The following is a 23,093-nucleotide window of genomic DNA, read 5'->3' on the forward strand; positions in this document are numbered from 1 at the left end:
CTAATTATCCCATCTCCATTTGTGGAGGGGTATGCGCACGGATTTCCCGATTGATAAATTCCAGATAACAACATCCTTAGGTTTATCACATGCAAATGCAAACAAGCCTTGCGAGTAATCGATCAAACTATCAAAATTCAAGCCCCAGAGATGAGCTTGCTTGCAAATAGTATGGCGTTGGAGGTAATCTAAATCATCATCAGCATTGAATATATCTACATATTTTTCAGATTCATAACCTACAAAAATATTATTAGGCGGCTGAATGCTTCTGTTGTAATCCGTGACGAATGGGGAGGATTGGATGATGGATTTCCATTGTTTTGAAAGTGACATGAATTTCATTAATGACATTATAGGAAGCCTTTTTAATATGTCAATCACTATATCAACTGGTATCTTTTCTGAAGAAGGCAAAGAGTGTTTTTTTTTTCCTTCCAGTTTTTCGAGTTTTGATGCTGCTTCTATCTCTTTTCCTTCGTTTGGCAACATATTTGACATTGATTTTTAAGCAGGCAAAGGGGTTTTTTCCTTTTACCTTGAATTTGTAGGGTTTTGATTTATTTTTGAAAGCCATTTGTAGGGTTTTAATACAGGAGCCGATGATGCTGGATTGATGGTACGTGTTTCCCCTCAAATGAATATTAATTAACAACGCTATAAATGAAATTTAAATGTCAACTCCATGCCGATATGGGCTAGCTTTGTACATGGGTTTTAGTTTTGGGCCTTTCATATTATCCGACTTTTCCTACTATATATATTGTACAAGTTAATCAACTGAGTAGCCAAACAAGATTAACAATTTAACAAAATAAAATATACTGATCATAGCTTTAGCCAATCAACCTAGTGGACTACCCAAGGATTTTTGATAACTGTTTTGCTAAAAGGGTATACTAAAAAGGTGATTAACTTGCAATATTTTCAAAATCTGGATATGCTGCTAATCCATATTCCAGCGGTTTTTGCCAATGCATCCAGTTGGAAATGACTATGAATGCATTAAAAAGTAATAATTGTGAAACGGGCGTGGGTCGAAACAGGCAATTGTTGAAAAATGGACATCCAAGGGGTTGGGGTCAAAGTAAATTATTTCTACTAGTTTGGGTAAAAAGGGTTAACCTGGTTGCGTGGTTTGAAACGTTAACTCAGGACATATTAACGCACTCACGAATGCACTTGAAATTAGTCGCATTAGCCTAAATAGACCTTACGTGCAAACTATACATGAACGGGTCAAAGTGAGATACTTCAACTGGCTAATATGAACGGGTCAAAAATGAGCCTAACCTGAACAAGAATGTGAATAATTGCTTAAATTAGTCATTAGCCTAACCTGACTAAAAATGCCTTACTAGTTAACATGAGCAGGTCAAATGAACACATTATTGTTACGTGTTTGCATATTCTAGCAGCGTTGTATTGGGTATTGAGGAAGTATGATGAAGGTATTCCAATTATTGAAAAATCAATGAAGATCACAAACATAAAAGAAGGCCAAAAACATATGTTGGCTAAGTTTTCAGTATGCAGCTTGGTGATAAACAGTTTACATGGAAAAGACAGAATGAGTAAGCTGTTAGAAGAGGCTGAAAATAGGAGGCTTGTGAGGTTTATTTGTAATTCAATGGTAAATTATAAAGCTGCGATTGAACATTAGGTATTGGGCGGTATGTTTCTTCTATTGACGTTTGATTGTTTGTATGGGAGACACTTCTATCATTAGCTCGTTATGATCAGTTATTTTCATGTATAAGAAAGCACTCAACGTGTTTCAGTTTACATAAGGAGAGACAGTCATCGATCCGTAGGTAGCTTCGATTTATGTTCATTTAGTTGACCAATATACAAGAAAAATGGGAAGTTTAGAGACTGAAAAACTGTGAACACGTGTTATATATTTTCATCAGCTGACTTCCAGAAGCCAAAGCAACGAAATAGCAAACAGGCTTATTGAAGTTTCCGCCAGTTAAGAGTAATGAACTAAACCAAGTACTTGACTTAAGCACTTAAACGTAGCTGGAGTTGCAGCTCAGTTTGGCAGTTACTCTGACTCATATGAATACTTTGAAGCTTCAATTTCAAAGTTTCGGGCTGCTGGAGAAAAGAAATCTGGAGTTCTCGGGATTGCTTTGAACCAAATGGGACTAGCATGTGTGCAGATTAACTTGTCTGGGAAGGCTGCTTTCTGTTTAAAAAAGGTAGAAGCCTTTTGGGAGCAGAATGCGGGCCTCAACATCCGAATATACTCCCTCGGGTTTATGTCCATCTTGCTGGTACCTATGATGCAATGGGGCAGGTATTTTATGTTTTATTTAAACATTTGATTTTTTTGGAGGTTGTAATATAGGTGGGTCAGTTAATACGATTGGGTTAGAATATATGTGTGGGTGATTTTAATGCAATTCAGATTGGGGCGACCCATTAGCACGAACAGCATTAACCTGCCAATTTATCGAATCTGCACAGTTTTAGAAAACAATTCTGCTTAAAGGGATGCACGATGACCATTCATTAATTAATTGTTTGGCCAGCTCAGGGTGGCTTGGTTTCTCGCAATATACTACTAATAATTTACGATATATCCATGCTATCATTCGCTTATACATACATACATATTTCTGTCAAAGAGTCAACAACAGATAATTGATTCATTAATCTGATTCTCGTCAAAACAACAAACATATGCGATGCCTTTTTTAGTTTTAAATGGTTAAAGAAAGAAATAAAAGATGAAAGAACACAATGTGTCTTCCACAAGTTTCCATAGAAAACTAGCTATATTGAAATGTTAAAGACTCATGTTTCATTATTTGCTTAATGCCTGTTCTAAAAGTATGTCATAACAACATATAAAATCTCAGTAGTCAAGCAACAATAGCGTTTCCCTGGCACGGCATGCAACACTATTTTCAGAAATCTCCATATCTTCAAAGCATTTCGAATGAGGATCATAAATAAAAAGTTTCGAAATTGATTCATCAACATGGCAATCCCTGGAATTAAGACAAAGACCCGGTATTTGAATCATAGGTTTGCCACCTTTTGTAAATCCAAGTACATGTCCCCCGGGCATTGCTGGTAGATTTGTTGGTACGTTGATAGTGAATGGATTTGTGAAGGAGTTTTGAAAACCACCACCCGGCCGCTCAATCATCCACACACCAATTTCTTCTTCGCATTCATATTCTTCGAGCACAAAACTTCCTAATTGTAGACAAATACAAGTAAGACCGAGAAGTGGGTGCTGCTAAACTAGGTAGGAGGCAAAATTTTGTAAATTGTTGACTAGTGAGATCACATGACAAAATCAGTTTCTTTTTACCGTCGGGAGCCTGATGAGAAGCAATCCAATGAATAAACCCGTCTATCACTACCCTCTCCCTTAGAGGTGGCAATGGGTGGATATGGATTGGATCATGATCGATCCAATAGTGATCCAACTTAAATGGATCATGATCCGATCTGTGATCCAACATAATGGATCGTGATCCGATACATATCCAAATAATTTTAAATAGATGGATCATCATCCAGATCAATCCATTAAATTTTTTCAATAATTTTATTTTTTAGGTGAATGAAATTTACTTTCTAGAAGTTAAGGAACTGTTTAGTAAGGGAAACCTTCCGTGCCCCCAGTAACCTCGACTTAGTCACCACTCTCCCCCAATCACTTCATCCCGTGCCCCCGGTGACCCGTGTCTCAATCACGTGTGCCCCCGGTGACCCCTGTTTTCGGTCAGGGTGCCCCCTGGCCACTAAGGGCACCATTGACCGGGGGCACCCGGGACATGGGTCACTAAGGCACCCGTGACCGAACACACGAGTCACCGGGGGCCTCCGTGACCGGAACAAGGGTCACTAGGGGCACCATTGACCTAGGGCACCCGTGACAATGACAGGGGTCACCGGGGACACCTTTGATTGGGGAACCCGTGACCAAGACACGGGTCACCGGGGCACCTTTGACCGGGGGCACCCATGACCGGAACACGATTGGATCGGATTTGGATTAGATCGAATCGTATCTGGATCAATATCCAATCCATTGCCACCCCCACCCCTATTCTCCCTTTGTAAATGGAGTGATTCACAAGGAGCAACATTAGACAAAGTTCTCCATTCCCTTGTGCTTAATGAATAAATCTCTAGAACACAACTATTTTCATTAGTACTAGTAACACTAAAAACCAAAATGTCAGTGGCATTACAAACTCTAAAACCTATATCATCATGCCGGCCGGGTTCGGGGAGGGGTAGGCGTACGGATTTCCTAATTGATTGATTCTAGATAACAACAACATCCTTAGGTTTATCACATTCAAATGCAAACAAACCTTGGGAGTAACCGATCAAACAACCGATATTTAAGCCCCGGAGATGATCTTGCTTGCGAATAGTATGGCGTTGGAGGAAGTCTAAATCATCATCAGCGTTGAAAATATCCTCTCCCTCCGTCACATTTTAGTTGTTATGTTGACTAACTTTGACCGTAAATAACTTTGTTTATACTATATAGTAGTTGATGAAACTTATATGAACGAAAAGTACATTAAATCTCAATCCATTCATATATTTTATATCAAGTGTTAAATTACACAAACAAAGTTATTTATGGTTAAAGTTAGTCAACATGAAAACTAAAATGGGACGGAGGGGTAAAATTTTTTTGGAATCATAAGCTACAAAAATATTATTAGGCGCGTGAATGTTTCTGTTGTAATCCACGACGAATGGGGAGGATTGGATGATGGATTTCCATTGTTTTGAAACTGACACAAAATTTCATTAATGATTTTATAGGAATTTTTTAAAATATTTCGATCAGTATATCGACTGGTATCTTTTCTGAAGAAAGCAAAGAGTGATTTTTTTTCCTTTCAGTTTTACAAGTTTTGATGTTGCTGCTATCTTTTTTTCTTTTGGAAGGCATTGGTAGGGTTTTCATAGTGGGTTAGAGGAACCGATGATGATGGTACGTGTTTCCCCTCAAATAAATACTACAGTATTAAACCCTAAATAAAATTTAAATGTCAACTCCATGCCAACGAGCTAGCTTTGTACACCAGTTTTAGTTTTGGGCCTTTCAAATTATATGACTTTTTCTAATATATTTTCTGCCATAAAACAGCCATTGGATGATAGCCCAATGGTAAGGAGATTTCTACTTTGTGTTTTTTTCCTAGGGGTTATAGTTTCAAATTCTCTCACATTGAAATATAGTGTGGGGACCTTAGCAATATATGTTATAATATCTATCTAAAAAAAAGAGTTAATTACATTTTTCGTCCCTGTGGCTTGTACCAATGTTCATGTATCATCCTTGAGTATATGAAATTACGCGTTTCATCCCTGAGTATGGAATTCCGTTTACATGTTTGGTCCACGACCCAAACAAACGTTAGTAAAGTTGGTACAAACCACAGGGATGAAAAATGTAATTAACTCAAAAAAAGGAAAAAATTTAACTAAACGTTAGATTTGAAATCAGTATTACCGAGCAAACGTTAGGTACCATTTATGTGATTAAGAAATATGAAAATCCGTTTTTACCCCTCGCGTGCAAGTCACGTGGGGGGGGGGGTGACGGTAAGCTAACGGCGTTTACCTCCAGTATGGTACGAGTGGAGTTTTTGAAACGTTGAATATGATTAGCATAATTTCGAAAGGAAAGGTATGAAACCAGTAATATCGCGCAAACATTAGGTACCATTTCAGTAATTAACTCTTGGGTCATAGTCTTGAGTCATTAGCAATCATGTGTTCGAAAATCGAGTTACGATATAAAAAAAGGCCTTTAATGGTTGTTAAAGTCATCCTAACGGCCGTCAAGAACTGAACTACTTTTGTATGCACTTGCTAACGGCCATTACAATCCCCTTTAACGCCTGCTATGAACTGGACTACTTTTGCAAAAAGAAAAAGATAATTCGGAACCGATTCTGGAACCGGTTAAAAACCGAATCGATTCAAATCCTATATTGTCGGTTCCTATCGGTTCGAGTTTTCCATCCAAGAGCCAGTTTCGGTTTTAGTCAAAACCGATCCGTCTTCCGTTGACCAGAACTGACCAGTTCCTGGAGAAACCAGATTTTCGCCACGTCTACCTAAACGAGTTATTAGATAAATCCATTAATATATTAGAATCCGAATAAGACCAGATCCAATAAAATGGGAATTGGACCGATTTGAGCCCACAACACATTAGAAGGACGACACGTAAGCGTTAAATTGTGCCACGTGAGTAAAGGCGGAAAAAAAGAAAGAAAAAAAAGAAAGAGTCATGTCAGTTAAGTTGATCAAGTGAGAAATGCGCGGGCTTCTATGTAAACCTCCATACTTTACGATCTTCAGAGACAAAACTAAAATTTATTTTTGATAATCTGAATTTCTTAGAAGCTAGGACTGTCTGAAAGAAGAGCGAGAGTTAATAAAAATATAAGAATTTAATGGGTGGATTATTGTCGTTGTCGAAACCAGCACCACCACCACCGATGGTGTTGGTTCCGCCCCTCTTTGATTTCCCTCCGCTCGCTGCTCGGACCAGGTCGATCTCGTTTGAATTACACTTTTCCTTGATCATTTTTGTAATGTAATGTTTTAGGCTATGAAATACAGAAATAGACATTATTAGTAGTGTTAATTATCTGCATCAAATAGTAACCAACTTTGTATGAAGTCCCAAATCTAGAAATCAATTATAAGAATTATTTATCATGGAAAGCACCTTTCATTTTTTTAAATCAATTCTAGAAATTAGCTTTTGATTTTTCTCATTTTTTCAACTTCATTTATACCAGTTCAGTTTTTTAATTAAATGTTTTTATGATCTAATTAAACTTACAAGGATGATCAGACAATTTTATTTGTGTTCTGAAATGATTCATGTTTGAACTATGAAAATGGGTTATAATTAAGGGTGACTACGGTTCGGGTTCTTTTAGGTCTTTAGGCTTTCGTCAAGAGGCTTGATATATTTTGGATTGGGAATTTGGGATATAGTATAATTTGATTTGATTTTTCACTAGGCTGTTTCCCGTGACCCCCCACCACACACACAAAGTTAGCTGCTGTATCTGCCACTGCTAACAAACTAAAACCATCTTTAACGCCAATTTAATTAGTGTCGGTGCTTTGAGGGCACCACAGCGGGTTCTTCGGCATGGGTTAAAGATGTTCACAATTTAGGTGCTATTAACAAGGAAAGGATCCAATGACAAGCCCCTTCTGATTGTACACCAAACCGAGATTAGGTTTAGAAGAGAGGGGGATGATAGGTGTTTTTGGTTGTTTGTTGACGATTCCCCGAAGGTAGAGTTAGTCTCTTTACGCCGATTCGAGTATGATTGATATATGGCCAATTGGGATCGTGCCGATGATTATGTTTTTAGACCTGATTGATCGTGTGTCTGAATAATGATTCGAATGCCTTCGTGAGGTCTTATGAGTCTCCTTTTATAGGGAGACTTTATCTTGGAGGAAAAGCTAAAGACTTTTTAGGGTTTCCCTAAGTCTTAGGAAATAAGAGTCCATGAAGATCGTTTCCTTCTTTAATAGACTAAGAGATAAGACCGAATCCCTAAATTATAGGGGAACAATTCCTATCTCTTTATCTGACAGCGGAAGCCTTCGTTACGGACAACCCTTCGTATCGCAATTCCTAGCGGTATGTCCTGTGTACCGATAGGGGTATGTCATCACCTTCATGTGAAACTCTAGCATTTTTATATGTATACAACTTTAGATACACATCTTTCTAATTATATAGTACATTGAGTTTGAGATGATATTTGTCTTTGTACCAAGGGTCTGGGGTCATGCTGACACACGATCCTCTTTGATAATCGATTTTGCCGTTAGTTCTTCTCCAAAGTCCAAATCTTTGGCACCTAGGATTTAAGTCTGTATCAAGTTATAAAGTCCAACAATAAATTGAATAAACTTCTACTTCTGCTAGTATAGCTTGATATATGGTTTTGCTTATATTAAATCAGTTCAATTTGAAGTGCTGCAGAATGTTAGATTCATCGTATAACTTGTTATTTGGGAAGCTTGCCTTAAAAAGCCTCTTTGAAGATTATTTTGATGCAGCAAATCATTTCAGCACAATTTTTATGCTAAAGCCTATTGAAGATCGTCATGTAGATTTAGTAGCAACTGTATCCATCAAAGTATTTCATTAATCACATACATATGTGGGTCAAACATTCTTATAATTTGGTCATGTTCATATATCTTCTTTTTGTTTTTAATACTTGTGGAGTTGACTTTTATTCCAAACAATGTCAATTTCCTTAGCCCACGTTCAGGTTTCAGGCCCTCTTGATAACAATCCAGAGGTGACAATTGACGGTAACGCACTATTTCGCTGGCAAAGGTATTCATATAGTGTTATATATATATATATATCTTATATTCTATGAAGTATATTTTCTTCTTAAAATAGTGGGTCGCGATTTTGTTCTTTTCTCTTTCTCTCTCGTAAAAATCGTTATATGTTCCTCACAGTGATGCTGATGATCCTCATACATTCACAGATCTATATGTATCCAGTTCCGATCCGTAAGTTGCAGCTTTCTGTTTTCTCTCCATTAGGAAGAAATAAAAATTGTTATTATTGTCTTCCTTTATGTTTCCGCGTATATGTGTCTCCAGGATTTTACTCATGAGAGCATGTGCATACTACCCGAGATATGGTTTTGGAGCATTTGGCATTTTTCCTGTTCTTCAGAAGGAGAGGTATGTTTCAACTTTTTTTTATATCATGTTGTTATATTCAATTCATAACGCTCACTTCTTATGTAGAGTACGATCAGAAGACTATGGTACGATGGGTTTGAGATATGGCTCATCAAATTTGTCATTTGGAGCCACCCTTTTTCCATATTCATGTATGTGATGTGCATTGCATTTTCATTAAACAACTTGTAGGCTTTCATAATGTTATATATTCCTTTGAGGTTCACTATGAAGTCATTCTTGTTACATTTCAAAATTATGTAGTTAATATAATGCTGCAATTAAATATTGTAGTACATATATAAATTTAGTTGAACTATTCTGCATCTTTCATTTTCATTTTATCCAATTTTAATGTAAAAACAGATAAATTACTAAGACATATTTACCATGAATGTGGAACATGTATTGTTTGAGCTTGAGGTTTTCTTTACAATGATATCTCTTGAATGCAGTGGGCAATGACTTCCCAAATACAGCATGGCTGGTGACCAAGATCGGAAGGTTGACTGCAGGGGCGCAATATGACCCTCGATGTAAGATTGTTACCACTCCATCTTTTTTATGCTATTTCTTTGTCCATTCTGCATATTATATAAGTTGTTTCCACTTACCTCTTAGTATCTTAGGTGGCCTTTTGCTAAACTAGAAAGTTTACGTTGTCTCACAATCTTTTTGGTTGTGTAGTTGAAAAAAAGGATGGTGCAAAATATAAAAACTTGAAGAACTGGAATTACGCTGTAGGCTATGGAATCGGGTCAGGCAGCCCATTGAAACCATCATTTAATTTTGGGCTTGAATTTGCTCAGAACTCACAGGTTTCCCACTTTCTATGTTTTCTTGCATATTTCTTTTTATTTCACAGTATTTTTACCATTGATAGTCTGCTTGAATGAGTATCTGATGACATCTCCGCATTCGGGTTGGATTCCCTCTACTCCTCTGAGAAGTCTCTCCCACCTTCCGTGCTCATTTACTGTTTAGTTGTCATTTGTTAATCGTAGTCATTCAGAACTCAAGTACTTATTTTTATTTATGTTATCGCAACTGCAGTTCATAGCTTCTTTCTATCAACATGTGGTAGTCCAACGAAGGGTACTCTCTTTATCTTCTTCTATCTTACTCTATCTGTGTGTATAAGCATAGTGGGCTTGTTGAGTAAGGGTCGAATCAATTCAGGTTACAAAGCTAACTTTTGATACACACATAATCAGTCTGGGTTGACTCACAAACATTTTTGTCCCTCTTTGAGTCTTTTCTGAATTATATAAATAGTGAATTAAATATGATGATGTTTAGTACATAGTCAAATACTAGTATAATATACTTTGAATAAATCGAATTGAGAGGTAATCAGCATATACTTTTGACCTGTTAAAACCCACCCATTTTACCTATTCCATCTTTTAACCAAGGTTTTAAATCTTATGCATTTCCCTTGTTAGAGGCTACGATTAAACCCGAGTCAAGCCATTTACAGGGGTGTACCCATTAACCAAAAAAAAAGGCTACGATTAAACCCGAGTCAAGCCATTTATAGGTAAATGGTCAAAATTGCCGCCTTTAGTTGGTAAAGCTCAGCTAAATCTTGAATATTTGTTACTGGTCAAGTTAGTTTACTCTGAAAACTCAATCCTTTTCAAAAAACTTGAAGTTGTAACCAATCATGTCCTGTTGCAATTATGTAGGTGAAGAATCCACTTGAAGAGAATGAAGTAATTGGAATTACTAATTACATAGACTTTGGGTTCGAACTGCTAACAAGGTAATTAAGTTTATATTGCATATTGTAAATACCTACATATTATTCCAAAGAAGGAAATTTAAGTCCTTACATTTGTAAACAGAATGGTTGATCAGAAGGGATCAAACGACATCCAAGATGCCACCTTCAATGTCGCCGCATCTTGGCAGGCCAATAAAAACATCTTGCTGAAGGTTAGCTATCTTGGTTCGAACCTTATATTTCATATGTGAATAATGCTAAGTTCTAAATTTACTTCATTTCTCTCCCAGGGAAAAGTGGGGCCCCTTAGTTCTTCTATCTCTCTATCTTTCAAGTCATGGTGGAAACCATCATTCAGTTTTAGTGTTTCAGGTAACTTATTAGCACAAACTTCAATCCAATACTCATCTACATCGTGCACGTGACATTATGTGATGGTCTATTTAAGCCGTATGTAAGATCATCTATAAAATGTATTGTGCCTAGTCATGCACATCAGAAATATAGAACTTATGTCACGATATATATCTACCTAATGTTCAATATCATTAACAAGTGATGATGATATTATTTCTATTCTGGCAGCTATAAGAGACCGTGCCATAGGAAAGACATCCTTTGGTTTTGGTCTTCGTGTCGACAATGTCAGAGAAGCAAGGTTTTTGTTAATCATACTAAACAACTTGTACTTTTAGTAACATGTCAGTTATAATATGAGAGGATTATAATTATAAAACATGTATGCAGCTATGAAAGGGCGGATCCGAATTTCGTAATGCTGACACCAAACAAAGAACATCTAGCAGAGGGTATTCACTGGAAAAGCGGGAAGAGACCAATGCTACAATCGGATATAAACTCTGGAAACTTTGATGGTGTCCCTAGGGAGCTTAGACCCTTGGCTAAAATGTTATGATTATGGTTTTTTCTTCTTCTATATTCTTTTATTTCGTTGACAACTCCTGGAAAAACATACTGCAATCTACTTGGAACCGTTGACCTTCACTTATCCGAGGCTATTCTTTTGCCTTGTACCTTTGTCTAATTAATTTGAAGTTTTGCCTTTTATGGTGTGTACTTTTTGGATTATTTACTTCTGTAATATATTTCTTGTTAAGTTCTTAATTGGTTAATTCAGTGTGATCTTGTTCAACAACCTTATTTGCATGGTTAAGTGTACATAATCGGCAAGATCCTGTTTTGTTATCATTTTTGTTTTGACTTTTGTACTTTTCTTTGGAAGCTATGATAACTTAGTAGTTTAAAAAATATATATATAAATCTAACACTTATTTTGAGATAGATAAGATTATACATACTTTTTAATCTGTTTGTATTATTATTGCTTAACAATAAAATTTAATTTTGCTCATACGATTTATAAAATTAATGGGTATATCATTTTTTATTTTTTTTTGAAAGTGTTTATTTTTCAATCATGTAGTTGTGTATTATAAAGTTGAGTCATCACACTGTTACTTTTAATTCTCATGATATATATAAACAAATTTTTGTTGGTAAGGTCTTTGATTTTAGAAGGATTCACTTGCATTCGAATCCACTTTCAAATTTATAGGGTGTATTAATTGGGGGGTTTATTGGAATTCCTGGGTTCCGTCTTAGGGTTTCGTATAATTTAAAACTAGTGATAGAATATAATGTCGTTCAAAATAAAAAATACCGCTATTATTTCCAAAGTAATAAAAAATTAAAATGACCTCATGTAAATTAGATACATCAAAGAAATATATGTCATATATTGATGAATTAACTTTATTTATAAAAAAATCGTCTTTATATAATTATATGTCTTTGTTTTTTGTATGGTTTTTGTAGTTTTATATTTTTATTCAAAATTCATGATAATCTAATAATTATTTAAAAAAATTTAAGAGAAAAGAAAAAGTAACAAAAAAAAATTGTGATAAATAATTGGGATTTGGAGTTTGTCTAACCTAGTTTTTCAAAACGTTTGATTTATTTACAAATTTAGTTTACATTTATGGTATATTATAATAAAAGGTATATTTTGAAAATCATAATTTACATTTTTTTTTCCACCACTAATTTACACTTTCCATTATTAATAGTTATTAAAAAGGGATATATTTTCCTGCGTAATACGCGAGATAACGTATTGAATTTTCATCATAACATAATTGGTACGTAGTTATAGATACGACATGATGAAATATAATAATATAATTATTCAAAAAAAAATTGTATCATATATGGTTAATATAGGATATGTTATTTATTTGTCTAATGGTGGTGTGATGTTATGGACTATCCTCCTTTTCATTTATCCTCACCACTTAGTTGACCTATGTTTAACTATTTATATTCTCATCACATCTTTTCACAATTTCACCTATCCTTTTCATCTTGTTTTACAAGTGGCCTTATTATTGTTCCTTTCTATAATATTTTGACTCGCGATCATACAATTATATAAACTAATGGTTATTGAAAACACATTTTCTTTACATCCAATCGATGAGATATACTTTACATCCAACTAATGAAATATACCATATATGTGGACGAATGGTTTGTCAAAAATTGCTTATTTTGATATTATTTTCTTTATTTCTTCATATTTTTACAGAGTGCAATAAACTAACATTTATGATTTTTTTTTTAACAGCGAGTTAGTAGTTAGTATAATTAGTTGTTAGCATTCGAGACACTACAATGACATCCAATTGGCAGTATGCGGAACTCGAATCACGCATGCCTGGGAAGAATGTTAACTTTTGTATCTTAATCTTAATCTTAATATATATACTAGGGTAAATTACAAAAATCATACCTGAGGTATGTTCGAAACTACACTGATCATATCTACAATTTAAAAATTACATGAGACATACCTAACGTTGTCAAAAACCCACACTGACCATACCTAACCCTAACGAAGCATGACGGACCGTTAACTTTTGTCACATGCCAATCATGTGAATGCATAAAAGACTCTTCTACCCCCATATCATCATCTTTAATTCTTCATCGGCAGGTTATTGAAAAAAATTCATTCCTTTTTTTCTTTTCTTCCTTCAAACCCAATAATTTAAATTACAAAGTCATCCACACACCACATCAATATCTATATTAGAAATATATATCATACCCAAATCAAATCCATTGTTATACAAATCTGCACTTTTCACTCTCTTTCTTTTTCTCTATTACAAATGTTTATGCGGCTATGTGTATGTGTAATTGTATGAAACCACAAAAGATCTAATGAAACCCAGCGATGGGGGTGTTATACTGATAACGCTCTAATTATACATATTTATTTGAGCGTTTTTGTGTCATTTAACGTATAAATATGACCCATTTGAATATAAATTAGTGTATTTTAGCTACTTATTACTTGCATAAGTGTTTTTGTAGGTTGTATTGGAAATTGATGGGGAAATGCACTAAAATAGAGAATAAAAATGTCGTTGCACTGTTTTGGCCATAGTTTATTCATTCGGACTCCGATCGAGACGATTCAACTTTCTACGGATTCAGAAGATTATTATCTACAAGTTTCATGTTGATCATTTTCCATGAATTAGCCACCATGATCACGTTTCGGAAGTTTGAAGCATAAAGATAAAACATGAAAGCGACATTAATCACCTCGGCCCCATTGAATTAATACATGCAACTATGAATTGAAAAATTCACATTTCAATAAACACGTTTCCAATGCTATGACATAGTACACTAGCTTCTGAAGAACTATCACACTATTGTCGGAAGTAATTGATTGCACTCTTGGCTATAAATAGGCACTCGAAGAAGATCAAAGGGAGGTGTGCTCAAGTGCTCAGGAGAAGGTTCTCCACACCATTTAGTTTTAGTTGTATCTTGAGCACAACACTTCACCAAAAGTCATTGTTCATTAGTTGTAATTTGTAAAATCAAGTTTGTTAAGTTAAACTCTTAAGTTATTCTCAAGTTAAAGTTTAGTTCATTCAGTTAATCACTGTCAGAAGATTGTTCGTTGAAGTTACTTTTAGATGTTAATAATAAACTCGGTTTTGATAAAATTATTGTGCGAAAAGTCTCATCTATTTAATTAAGGTTCATAAAGATATAGTTTTAGTTGTTGGAATTACTTTCAAATTAATTGGGTAGATCATAAAGGTTACGTGGAGAAGCCGTTGGGATCTCATTTTGAGTAGAAGTTAACTGTCCTTAATTTACCATTTCAAGGTTAGGATCTCATTTTAACTTATTAATTTATCAATTGGATAGTGACAGTCTGATTTAAACTGGGGGTTGAAAGCATTTTCTGGTTACAAAAATCAAACAAACTCTTTTCCATAAAAATAGTTAAAAATAAAAACTATTTTTAGGTTTTCAGTCATTTAAATGCTTTTAAAAAGATCACTTTTAGTTTGTTAAGCAACGTGACAACTCGGTCACAAACACCCCCCCCCCCCCCCCAATTTTACACTTTCTTTTTAGATTATATTCAATATAGTTATTAACTACTAAGCTAATTCCCTTGGACGATCCTGAACTTACTACTAGCTATACTATACGCGATAGGGTGCACTGCCCGTGTGTGTAATATAATTATTAGTAGATCCTTGTTTTATAAATTTAAAATTTGGGTGATTTTTACGAGCAAAACCATTTAATAAAATATGCACTAAAATACACGCATCATATACCTTCCCCTTCCCTGCCATCTATCCAATCTTTTCTCTCAAAACTAATCTAAAATGAATTTAAGGATTCTCTCCCAAGATCTATAATCCTTACACACCATCAATAACAAAATGATTTTTAAAAAAACACCATCTATGAGCTTGTAGGATTAGACTTTTCAACAAAGCTCGAAACGTTGTTAATCCCATAATCTTTTTTTCGCCCCAAGAGCTTGCTCTATCTGATCGGCGACCACAACTGGTACGGTGGTTTGCGGCGGCGCAGTGGTGGTCTAGGGGTTTTCCATGGGAATTTTCAAGGGTAAATGGTAATATTGGTCTTTGGTGAAACATATGGTTAGCTTCCAGGTCTCATTTCAATTGTATATGATTTTGGGAGCATATTTTTATTTTTTGATTTTTGGTTTAATTTTAGTTAAGATTTGGATTTGGAGGCCATATGAGACTATTATTGTTTAATTGATATATATATATATGTGTGTGTATTAATATATAGATAGTTTGGGTTTTCTTTTTGATTATATGTTATGATTTCAATGGTAAAGATAATGGTATAGAAATTAATATAAATATAGATATGGATTTTGTTTTTGACATAGAAGATTTATGAGTTTTGATCATTATAAGGTTTTGTGATTTTTTATGTGTATGTTTTTGTTGGAGATTAGAAGATCGGGCTGCATCTCTTAAAAAAAATTAGACTGAATATTTTTATTTGGATAAGAATAGAGTTTGAAAGACATATGACGAAGAAGAAGTAGTGAGAAAGACCATTTTACCCCTCACGTGACTCGCATGTGACCCCTTTTTTAACGGTCCGTCATGCTTCGTTAGGGTTAGGTATGGTCAGTGTGAGTTTTTGACAACTCTAGGTATATCTTGTGTAATTTTTAAATTGTAGGTATGATCAATGTAGTTTCGAACATACCTCAGGTATGATTTTTGTAATTTACCCTATATACTATAAGACTATTGAATTAATAACTTATAACCAAACAAATCTTTCAATTTCATCAAATTGACTCTCGGTTATGTTATCATTTAGATTAACTATAAATTACAAATCCTAATAATCGTTATCCAAATATATTACTATATTAGTATTTATATTAATTTGTAGAAAAAGTCTCATTAATTTACACTTTGTTGTTCGTCATCAATAATTTACACTTTTTAGCTCTGAATGTTTAATTTATATTTACTTTTAGCCTTCAACTTGAGAGAGAATTTTTTAAAATTTACAATCATTTAATTAATTAAAACAGTTTCAATGTTTGAAATATTGTCTACAAAAAATTATTTCAAAACTTAATGGCTAATTAACCAATCAAATCGCTCAATTTCATCAAATTGACTCCCAAGATACATATCTCAAACATAATAACTGATGACGATATACAACATCCTTATCCTAAGTACAATATGAATCACAAAACATGGGATGATCACAAAACAAAAGCCCGATTTACAACAGAGGGTTACTTGAATACTAAATCCAAATCAATGTGAAATTCATTTAAGATTCGTTCTATCTCTCAATCAAAAAAAGGTACATAATTTTCTCCTTTTTTATATATTAGTTTTGCGTATTAATGTTTAAAGTTACAATTGTCACTCAAATAAAGAGTCCTAATTGTTATCAAAGAACATGAAAACATTCCTAATTGTTATCTAATTATCATAGAACATGTTATTGAAAATAAACTTCGTGTTATGGGCCCGCATCATGATCAAATACATATACTTGAATGTAAAGTGAATTATGATCACAAGTATGTTTATATTTTAATTCTTAATTTTTTTCATAATAATATATTATTATTAGTACATGTAACAACACGACTCAATTTAATAGAAAAATAAGGATGTTTTGTTTTTTTTTTTGTTTTTAAACAACAGACTAATACTCCACAAACTAGTCTACAACAGACTAATACTCCACAAACTAGTCTACAACAGACTAATCCTCCATAAACTAGTCTACAACAGACTAATACTCCACAAACTAGTCTACAACATATTAATACTCCATAAACTAGTCTACAACAGACTAATACTCCATAAACTTCTGCACATACCCATTTTGACCCAAAAATCCATATATTCACATTCCATGCTTCAAATTCTTAAACCAAAACATCAAGAAGTGTAAATCACATATTACAACATAATTGATACATTCGAAACTTTAACCATTGAAATTTACATTAAAACAACCAAACGGGTCGTTTACCCGCCTTTATCCAACTTGACAAAATACATCAGTTACACCATGACGCCATACAAATCATTTCAATTCAAGACTTCATGACTCAAATAAGACATTATTATTAAATCAAACTTTTCAAAACTTCCATTTGCTAAAATGTACATTTTAACATAAAATGGGTTCATTTACCCGTTTTGTCCAATGATCCAAAACAACATTTTGACCTTTAACTTACAAAAGAACAACTTTACCAAATTCTAAAATACACCATATGTAACCAAGAAGTCACAAAATAAAATCTTTGTACCGAGAGCCACTAGTTCAAAGGGGTCTCTACGGGTCCTATCAATATTACCAATTTTCGCATTTAGCTAAAACATTCAAATCCATAATTAGCTTCGAACTTCAAATACTTGTCTTTGTTTCCACATCTGGGACAACCTATAAAAAGGGTAACAACTAAAAGAATAAGCCAAAGCTTAGTGAATACCATTGCATCACGAAGGAGGGCAAACACACAAAAGACTATCACATGTAGCCAATGGCATCGTCATACCATCACTTGCATACTCACCTTTGCGCTAACAAAACATACATGGATCCATATACGCTAAACAATAATCTCAAGAGGTTCTTAGGCCTCAAAGGTTCTTAGGACTTTATCTCATCTCAACTATGGGGTTCTTAGGCCCCGGCCTCAAAATTAGGCCCTAACGCCGAATCAATTACCACACACGGAATCCACCATCATATGGTAATCGACCCAACGCACATATAAAAGTATGCAAGAGTACTCACCTCCTTCGCGACAACCAAATCCATGATGACCATCTAACAATCATATTGCTTTCCACCTAGCAATAATTCACAATTTACACATATAAGGTCATCAAGCTCAATTACTTCATACCAAGGCTATCAAGCCATACATTACTAACTTTACTAGCATCTCAATGCCCGACCCAACTTTTACATAATTCACATTCTCATCATTCTTTAAAGTTGGCATCTTTCAAAATCTCAATTACTTTTACAACAACATGGCCATAACTCATTTGAATACGAAAATTACCATTTCATTATCTCATCAATATGACCATGCAACAAGTTACTCTAAAATCATTATTTTCATCTTTTCATAATCACTTCAATATGGTCAACTACATTACTACTCAAAATCTTCATTTTTCTTGCTTTGACCATAAAAATGACTAAAACACTTTCATCAAAAGATTCATGCAATCACATATCAATATGCTCCATTACAAGCAAGAATTTAGAAAAGCATTACACATAGCCAACTCACAAGAAAATCCCCAATTTTATCAATTTCCATGAACCCTAGCTTGATTTTAAGCAAATAACTCATTTTCAAGAAAACCCCCAATTCTTACTACCTCAAGAACCCTAGTTATTATATAACCAAATAATCAAGATTAAACATACCTCAAAACATAAATATACAAGAATGTAAGTTGGAAATGAGAATATCACAAAGTGTTCCACTTCTTCTTCCTTGAATGTTTCAACACTCACCCTCACATTGTAACATCCGTGAATTTTGACCCGTTGACTTTAAGTGTAACTTAATGGATTATTGAAATTAATGATATCTTTAGGTCTATCTTGTGATTAAATAACTAACTTTATACTCGTTGGGTCGATTGACGGTGTGCTAGATGATATGTTGCGGGTTATGAATTAACTAGTTTTATGTTGATGGGTCAATCCATGGGTAAAAACTAAGACCCAAGACTTAAGCAAGTCAACCCATTTTCCCCCACCCACCTTATCTCTTTCCCTTTCCCTCATTTTTCTTATCTCTCTTTCTCTCTACTTTACTCACAAGAACACCCACACACTCTTTTTCCTCTCTCTCTCTAGATTAATTCTTAGTTTATGGTAATTCAAGCTTGGAAATTGCAAGAAGAATAAACCTTATCATCATAATAACACCATATCAAAGATTTGGGCTCCAAGGTGCAAGAAAACATCCCATACGGGTCAAGATTTGGGTTTGAGTGCTAGGTGAAGATTTGGTAAGCTAAACTTGTTCCATAACCTTTATTTTATCTTGGTTTACTTGTTTCTAGTTGATGTCGAATGGATTCGGGTCTTGAATCGAGTTAAAAAGCTTGCAAGTGTCATTTAGGGTTTTAGGAAGTTAATTCAAGAATTTGAGTTTGATTTGAGTTATGGAATGGATTTGTAAGGTGGGTTATGTTTATTTATGTTAAGGTATGTTTAATTATGCTTCAAAATGAGTCTCGAAGCCTCCTAAATCGATTTCTAGGTCAAAAATTGAGTTTGGGTCGAGTTTGGTTCGTGTTTGGATGATCTGGAACTGAACTGGGCATAGGTGCGTCGCACCACCTATTTGGTGCGTCGCACCAGGGTCTGAGTGAGTTTTCTGAACAAAAAATGCGTCGCACCACCCTTCTGGTGCGCCGCACCTGACCCCTGAACATCGCAAACTCACTTGTTTCTTAAAATAGTCGTATCTCTCAAACCGTAAGTCCAATCGAGACGTGTGACCTATCATTGGATTCGTGAAAAGAGTCTAGTTTCTTGTAATAACCCTCATTTGGGATGAAACCTCCCCCATTTCTAAAAAGGTCGAGTCTTTTGTGTCTAAGTCCTTACACGGGAGAAGTTACAAACGCTTTGGTACGTGGTGGCCGACTTAAACTTGGTTTAGACCTCACCTAGACTTTCTAACAACTTTATCAAGTTCCGGGAGTCGCTTAGAATTGAAATCCTTCTTGATAACCTAGCTAGGATTGTTTTCGTTATGTGTTAAGACGTGAATGAATCGCGTTGATAATCAAATATGATACTAATGATAGGTGGTGGACGTGAAGTGAACGCAAGACAACTTTATTTGGTTTTAATTCGTATTAACCTCTCTTAGCCAATCAAGGTGAGTTCGTATCTCCCTACTCTATTGAGATTCGGGCTGAAAAGTGTACATTGTGTGTTTATTTGTTTGAATTAGTTGTTTGTTGATTGAATGATGATTGATGGATGAATTGAATTGTTTTGTGTATGTTGGTATTGAGAAAGGTTATATTTAGGTTAGATGTACATACATGGAAGTCGACTTCGCTTTCAAAAGGTTTGAGATGTGGAGGGTTAGCCGCTGGTACACCCTGTATACAAACATCGAGGACTCTTTGAAAGCAAGCCCTCTCAAGTGTATGTATGTATAGTTTGATCATATTGTTGGTTATTGGATGTTGGATTGATGGATTGTTGGGCTTGTATTGTGTTGGTTGCTTTGAGATGATTTGGTTGTCTGTTGAGACAAATGTGTTTATCTAGGTATAGACGTATACACTGGTGTTGGTCATCCGGGTTTATAGACGTATATTCGCCGATGTTTTTGAGATGCCACATTGGTCATGGTGATGACCTGTGAGTATCGTTGCATAGATGGCATGATGGCCACACTTATCACTCGCATTTCGGTTTGGCGTACATATCATTTGCATCATGACATTGACATTGGCATTGACATTGCATTGGTTATTTTTATACGCTCATTATATTGTGATGCATTGATTGGATGACGTGTAAGTCTACTCGTATGCGATGACTGCTCTTGCTTTTATGATATGTGGTTATTGTCGGTGGCTCCTCTAGGACCACCACTACGAACTCACCAACCTCGTGTTGACTTGTAGAACACTTTTCAGGTAATCAGGTGGTTCAAGGATGTGATGCATGATCTGGTGTAGCTTTTGGATTCGGGCATGGACTTTATGGATCAAGGATTCATTCGCCCACTTTTGACTAATGCTTAGGATCGATAGCCATCTCTAGAATTCTCTTTTGTAAACTTTGATGGTCATTTGCTCCTTGTGCATTGTATGAATATTTGACTTGTTGTGGATTCAACGAATTCATTATTTTTATTTAGTTGCCTACGATAATCCCTCCTTGTGCTATATGATTTCCGTAATATTTCGAGCCCTAGCTCGGGGTGTTACACACATACACCACCAAATTCCCAAATTTTCTTTATTGTTAAAATACTTTGATATTATTATTATTATTTGAAGGATTCTTTGATTAAGGGAATGAAGCACACTCATATTTAACCCCAAATTTAATTGAAAAGAAGATAAGAAGAACATATTATTATCACATAGAAACTTTGATTGAATTGGTGTGGAATTATGATAGTTTATAGATAAATATGAAGATGGATGATGAAGAAATTTGGTAGATGGATGGATGGAAGAAAGTGGAAGAAAAAGGGTGAGTCATAAAATGAAAAATGGTTGGCACTCCTCCTGAGTGCCACGCCTCATACAAATAAAAAAGGGGTATTTTTACCCGTTATCCGCTAAAGTTCTAACTAATTCAACCCCGTAACTCAAAATTAAATGCTATGAGATTATTTTAATGTCAAAACTATTAATAAGGTTAATTTTCATTGGTCTAAAATATTTAGGATGCTACAACTCTCCCCCACTTGGAACGGATCACATGTAGCATCCCTAACCCTCCACATGTAGCTAACTAATGACGTCCTGAGACTTCATTAAGGCGAAGGCCGAAACCTAAATCGCAATAAGTTGGGCCAACAGGCTCCGCCCTTTGGCTACAAAAGGCTACGGCTAGCCTCCAGACAAGCTAGTACAACTCATGGCACGTATAATTAAGTGCGTAGGATTAGTACTTGTACCATTAAGTCAGAAGTTGTTACGCGTCTGTCCAAGTTATAACGGCTACCTAGGACATTACTGTTATAGTTAACCTTCCAACTTCTGGATCCTTCCCAAGGGGTCTATAAATCCCCTTAGAGGATTAACCTATAAACCCTAATGAAAAACACTCACAAACACCTAAAATATCACACTTGGTGGTGTGAAGCAAAAACTTCAAACCATTTGGGATCCGCCAACAAGTCAAAACCACCTATTATCATTTTCCATCACAAGATTAACCCTTCTTAATTTAAGTGTAAACATACCCCTAAACACTCGGAATTATATATTGGGATGAGCTAAAAGTCTAAAACTAAACAATACGTAATAAAAGTTACAAATTGGTAAAAGAAAAAAAAACAACACAAAATGACAAAATAAAAAGATAGATTACAATAAGTTTTATGGACCAAATTTCATAGGTTATATGTGTAAATTATAGTATCATTAAAAGGGTTAGGGTGGACCTTGGTCATTCCCGATATTGATTACAAGGTATACTTAGAACTAGCTCCATTGGTTCAATCATATTTTGTTATGGTGTTTTTAAAGGATAAAGAAAAAAACAATTATAATCTATTGTTTTATATGAATTTATTCTTTTATTCATCCCGTGTAGACAATTGGAGAATAAAAGGGAAAGGATTAGGTTGTTGGAGGAAGGGGAAGGTTTTTCTGGGTGAGAGTTATAAGAGTGTGATATCTTATTATAGATTAGGCCATTAGGAGTGAGGGGCTCTCATAACCCCCAAACTCATAGGCTTTTGACATGTGGCGTCTAAGAAATAAAGGAGGCTTTCCCCTTCAGGTGAGGGTTTCCTAAAACCAACAATTTATATAAGTAACAGACAAAAAAAAGGGATCAATAGGGAAGGCTTAAAGTGTGTGGAGTCAAAGGAATAAGTTTTTAGAGGGAGCATTCGAATTTGGATAAGAAGGACTTTTTTTTTTGCTCGGAACGCCCCTGGGGGCGGTGTGCTAGGGTTCCTGGGGCGTTCTTTGTACTTTTTGGGCGTCCCTTTGGGAAA

General features: G+C 35.0%; 2 protein-coding genes across 2 annotated transcripts; one reads left to right on the forward strand and one right to left on the reverse strand.

Annotated features, from left to right (window-relative positions):
• LOC122587605 (putative F-box protein At5g44220) lies at window positions 1-501 on the reverse strand. The gene has a single exon (XM_043759780.1). The coding sequence runs from the start codon at window positions 499-501 to the stop codon at window positions 1-3; it is 501 nt and encodes a 166-aa protein (XP_043615715.1).
• Window positions 502-1,366: 865 nt separating this feature from the next.
• LOC122587606 lies at window positions 1,367-11,396 on the forward strand. The gene is made up of 15 exons (XM_043759781.1): window positions 1,367-1,633; window positions 2,010-2,302; window positions 8,021-8,165; window positions 8,316-8,383; window positions 8,515-8,568; window positions 8,662-8,745; window positions 8,812-8,897; window positions 9,201-9,281; window positions 9,433-9,563; window positions 9,799-9,840; window positions 10,434-10,510; window positions 10,593-10,683; window positions 10,762-10,843; window positions 11,057-11,129; window positions 11,219-11,396. The coding sequence occupies exons 1-15, from the start codon at window positions 1,367-1,369 to the stop codon at window positions 11,385-11,387; spliced, it is 1,743 nt and encodes a 580-aa protein (XP_043615716.1). The 3' UTR covers window positions 11,388-11,396.
• The last annotated feature ends 11,697 nt before the right edge of the window (window positions 11,397-23,093 follow it).

This window comes from Erigeron canadensis, chromosome 2, assembly GCF_010389155.1.
Source record: "Erigeron canadensis isolate Cc75 chromosome 2, C_canadensis_v1, whole genome shotgun sequence".
Classification (NCBI taxonomy): Eukaryota; Viridiplantae; Streptophyta; class Magnoliopsida; order Asterales; family Asteraceae; genus Erigeron; species Erigeron canadensis.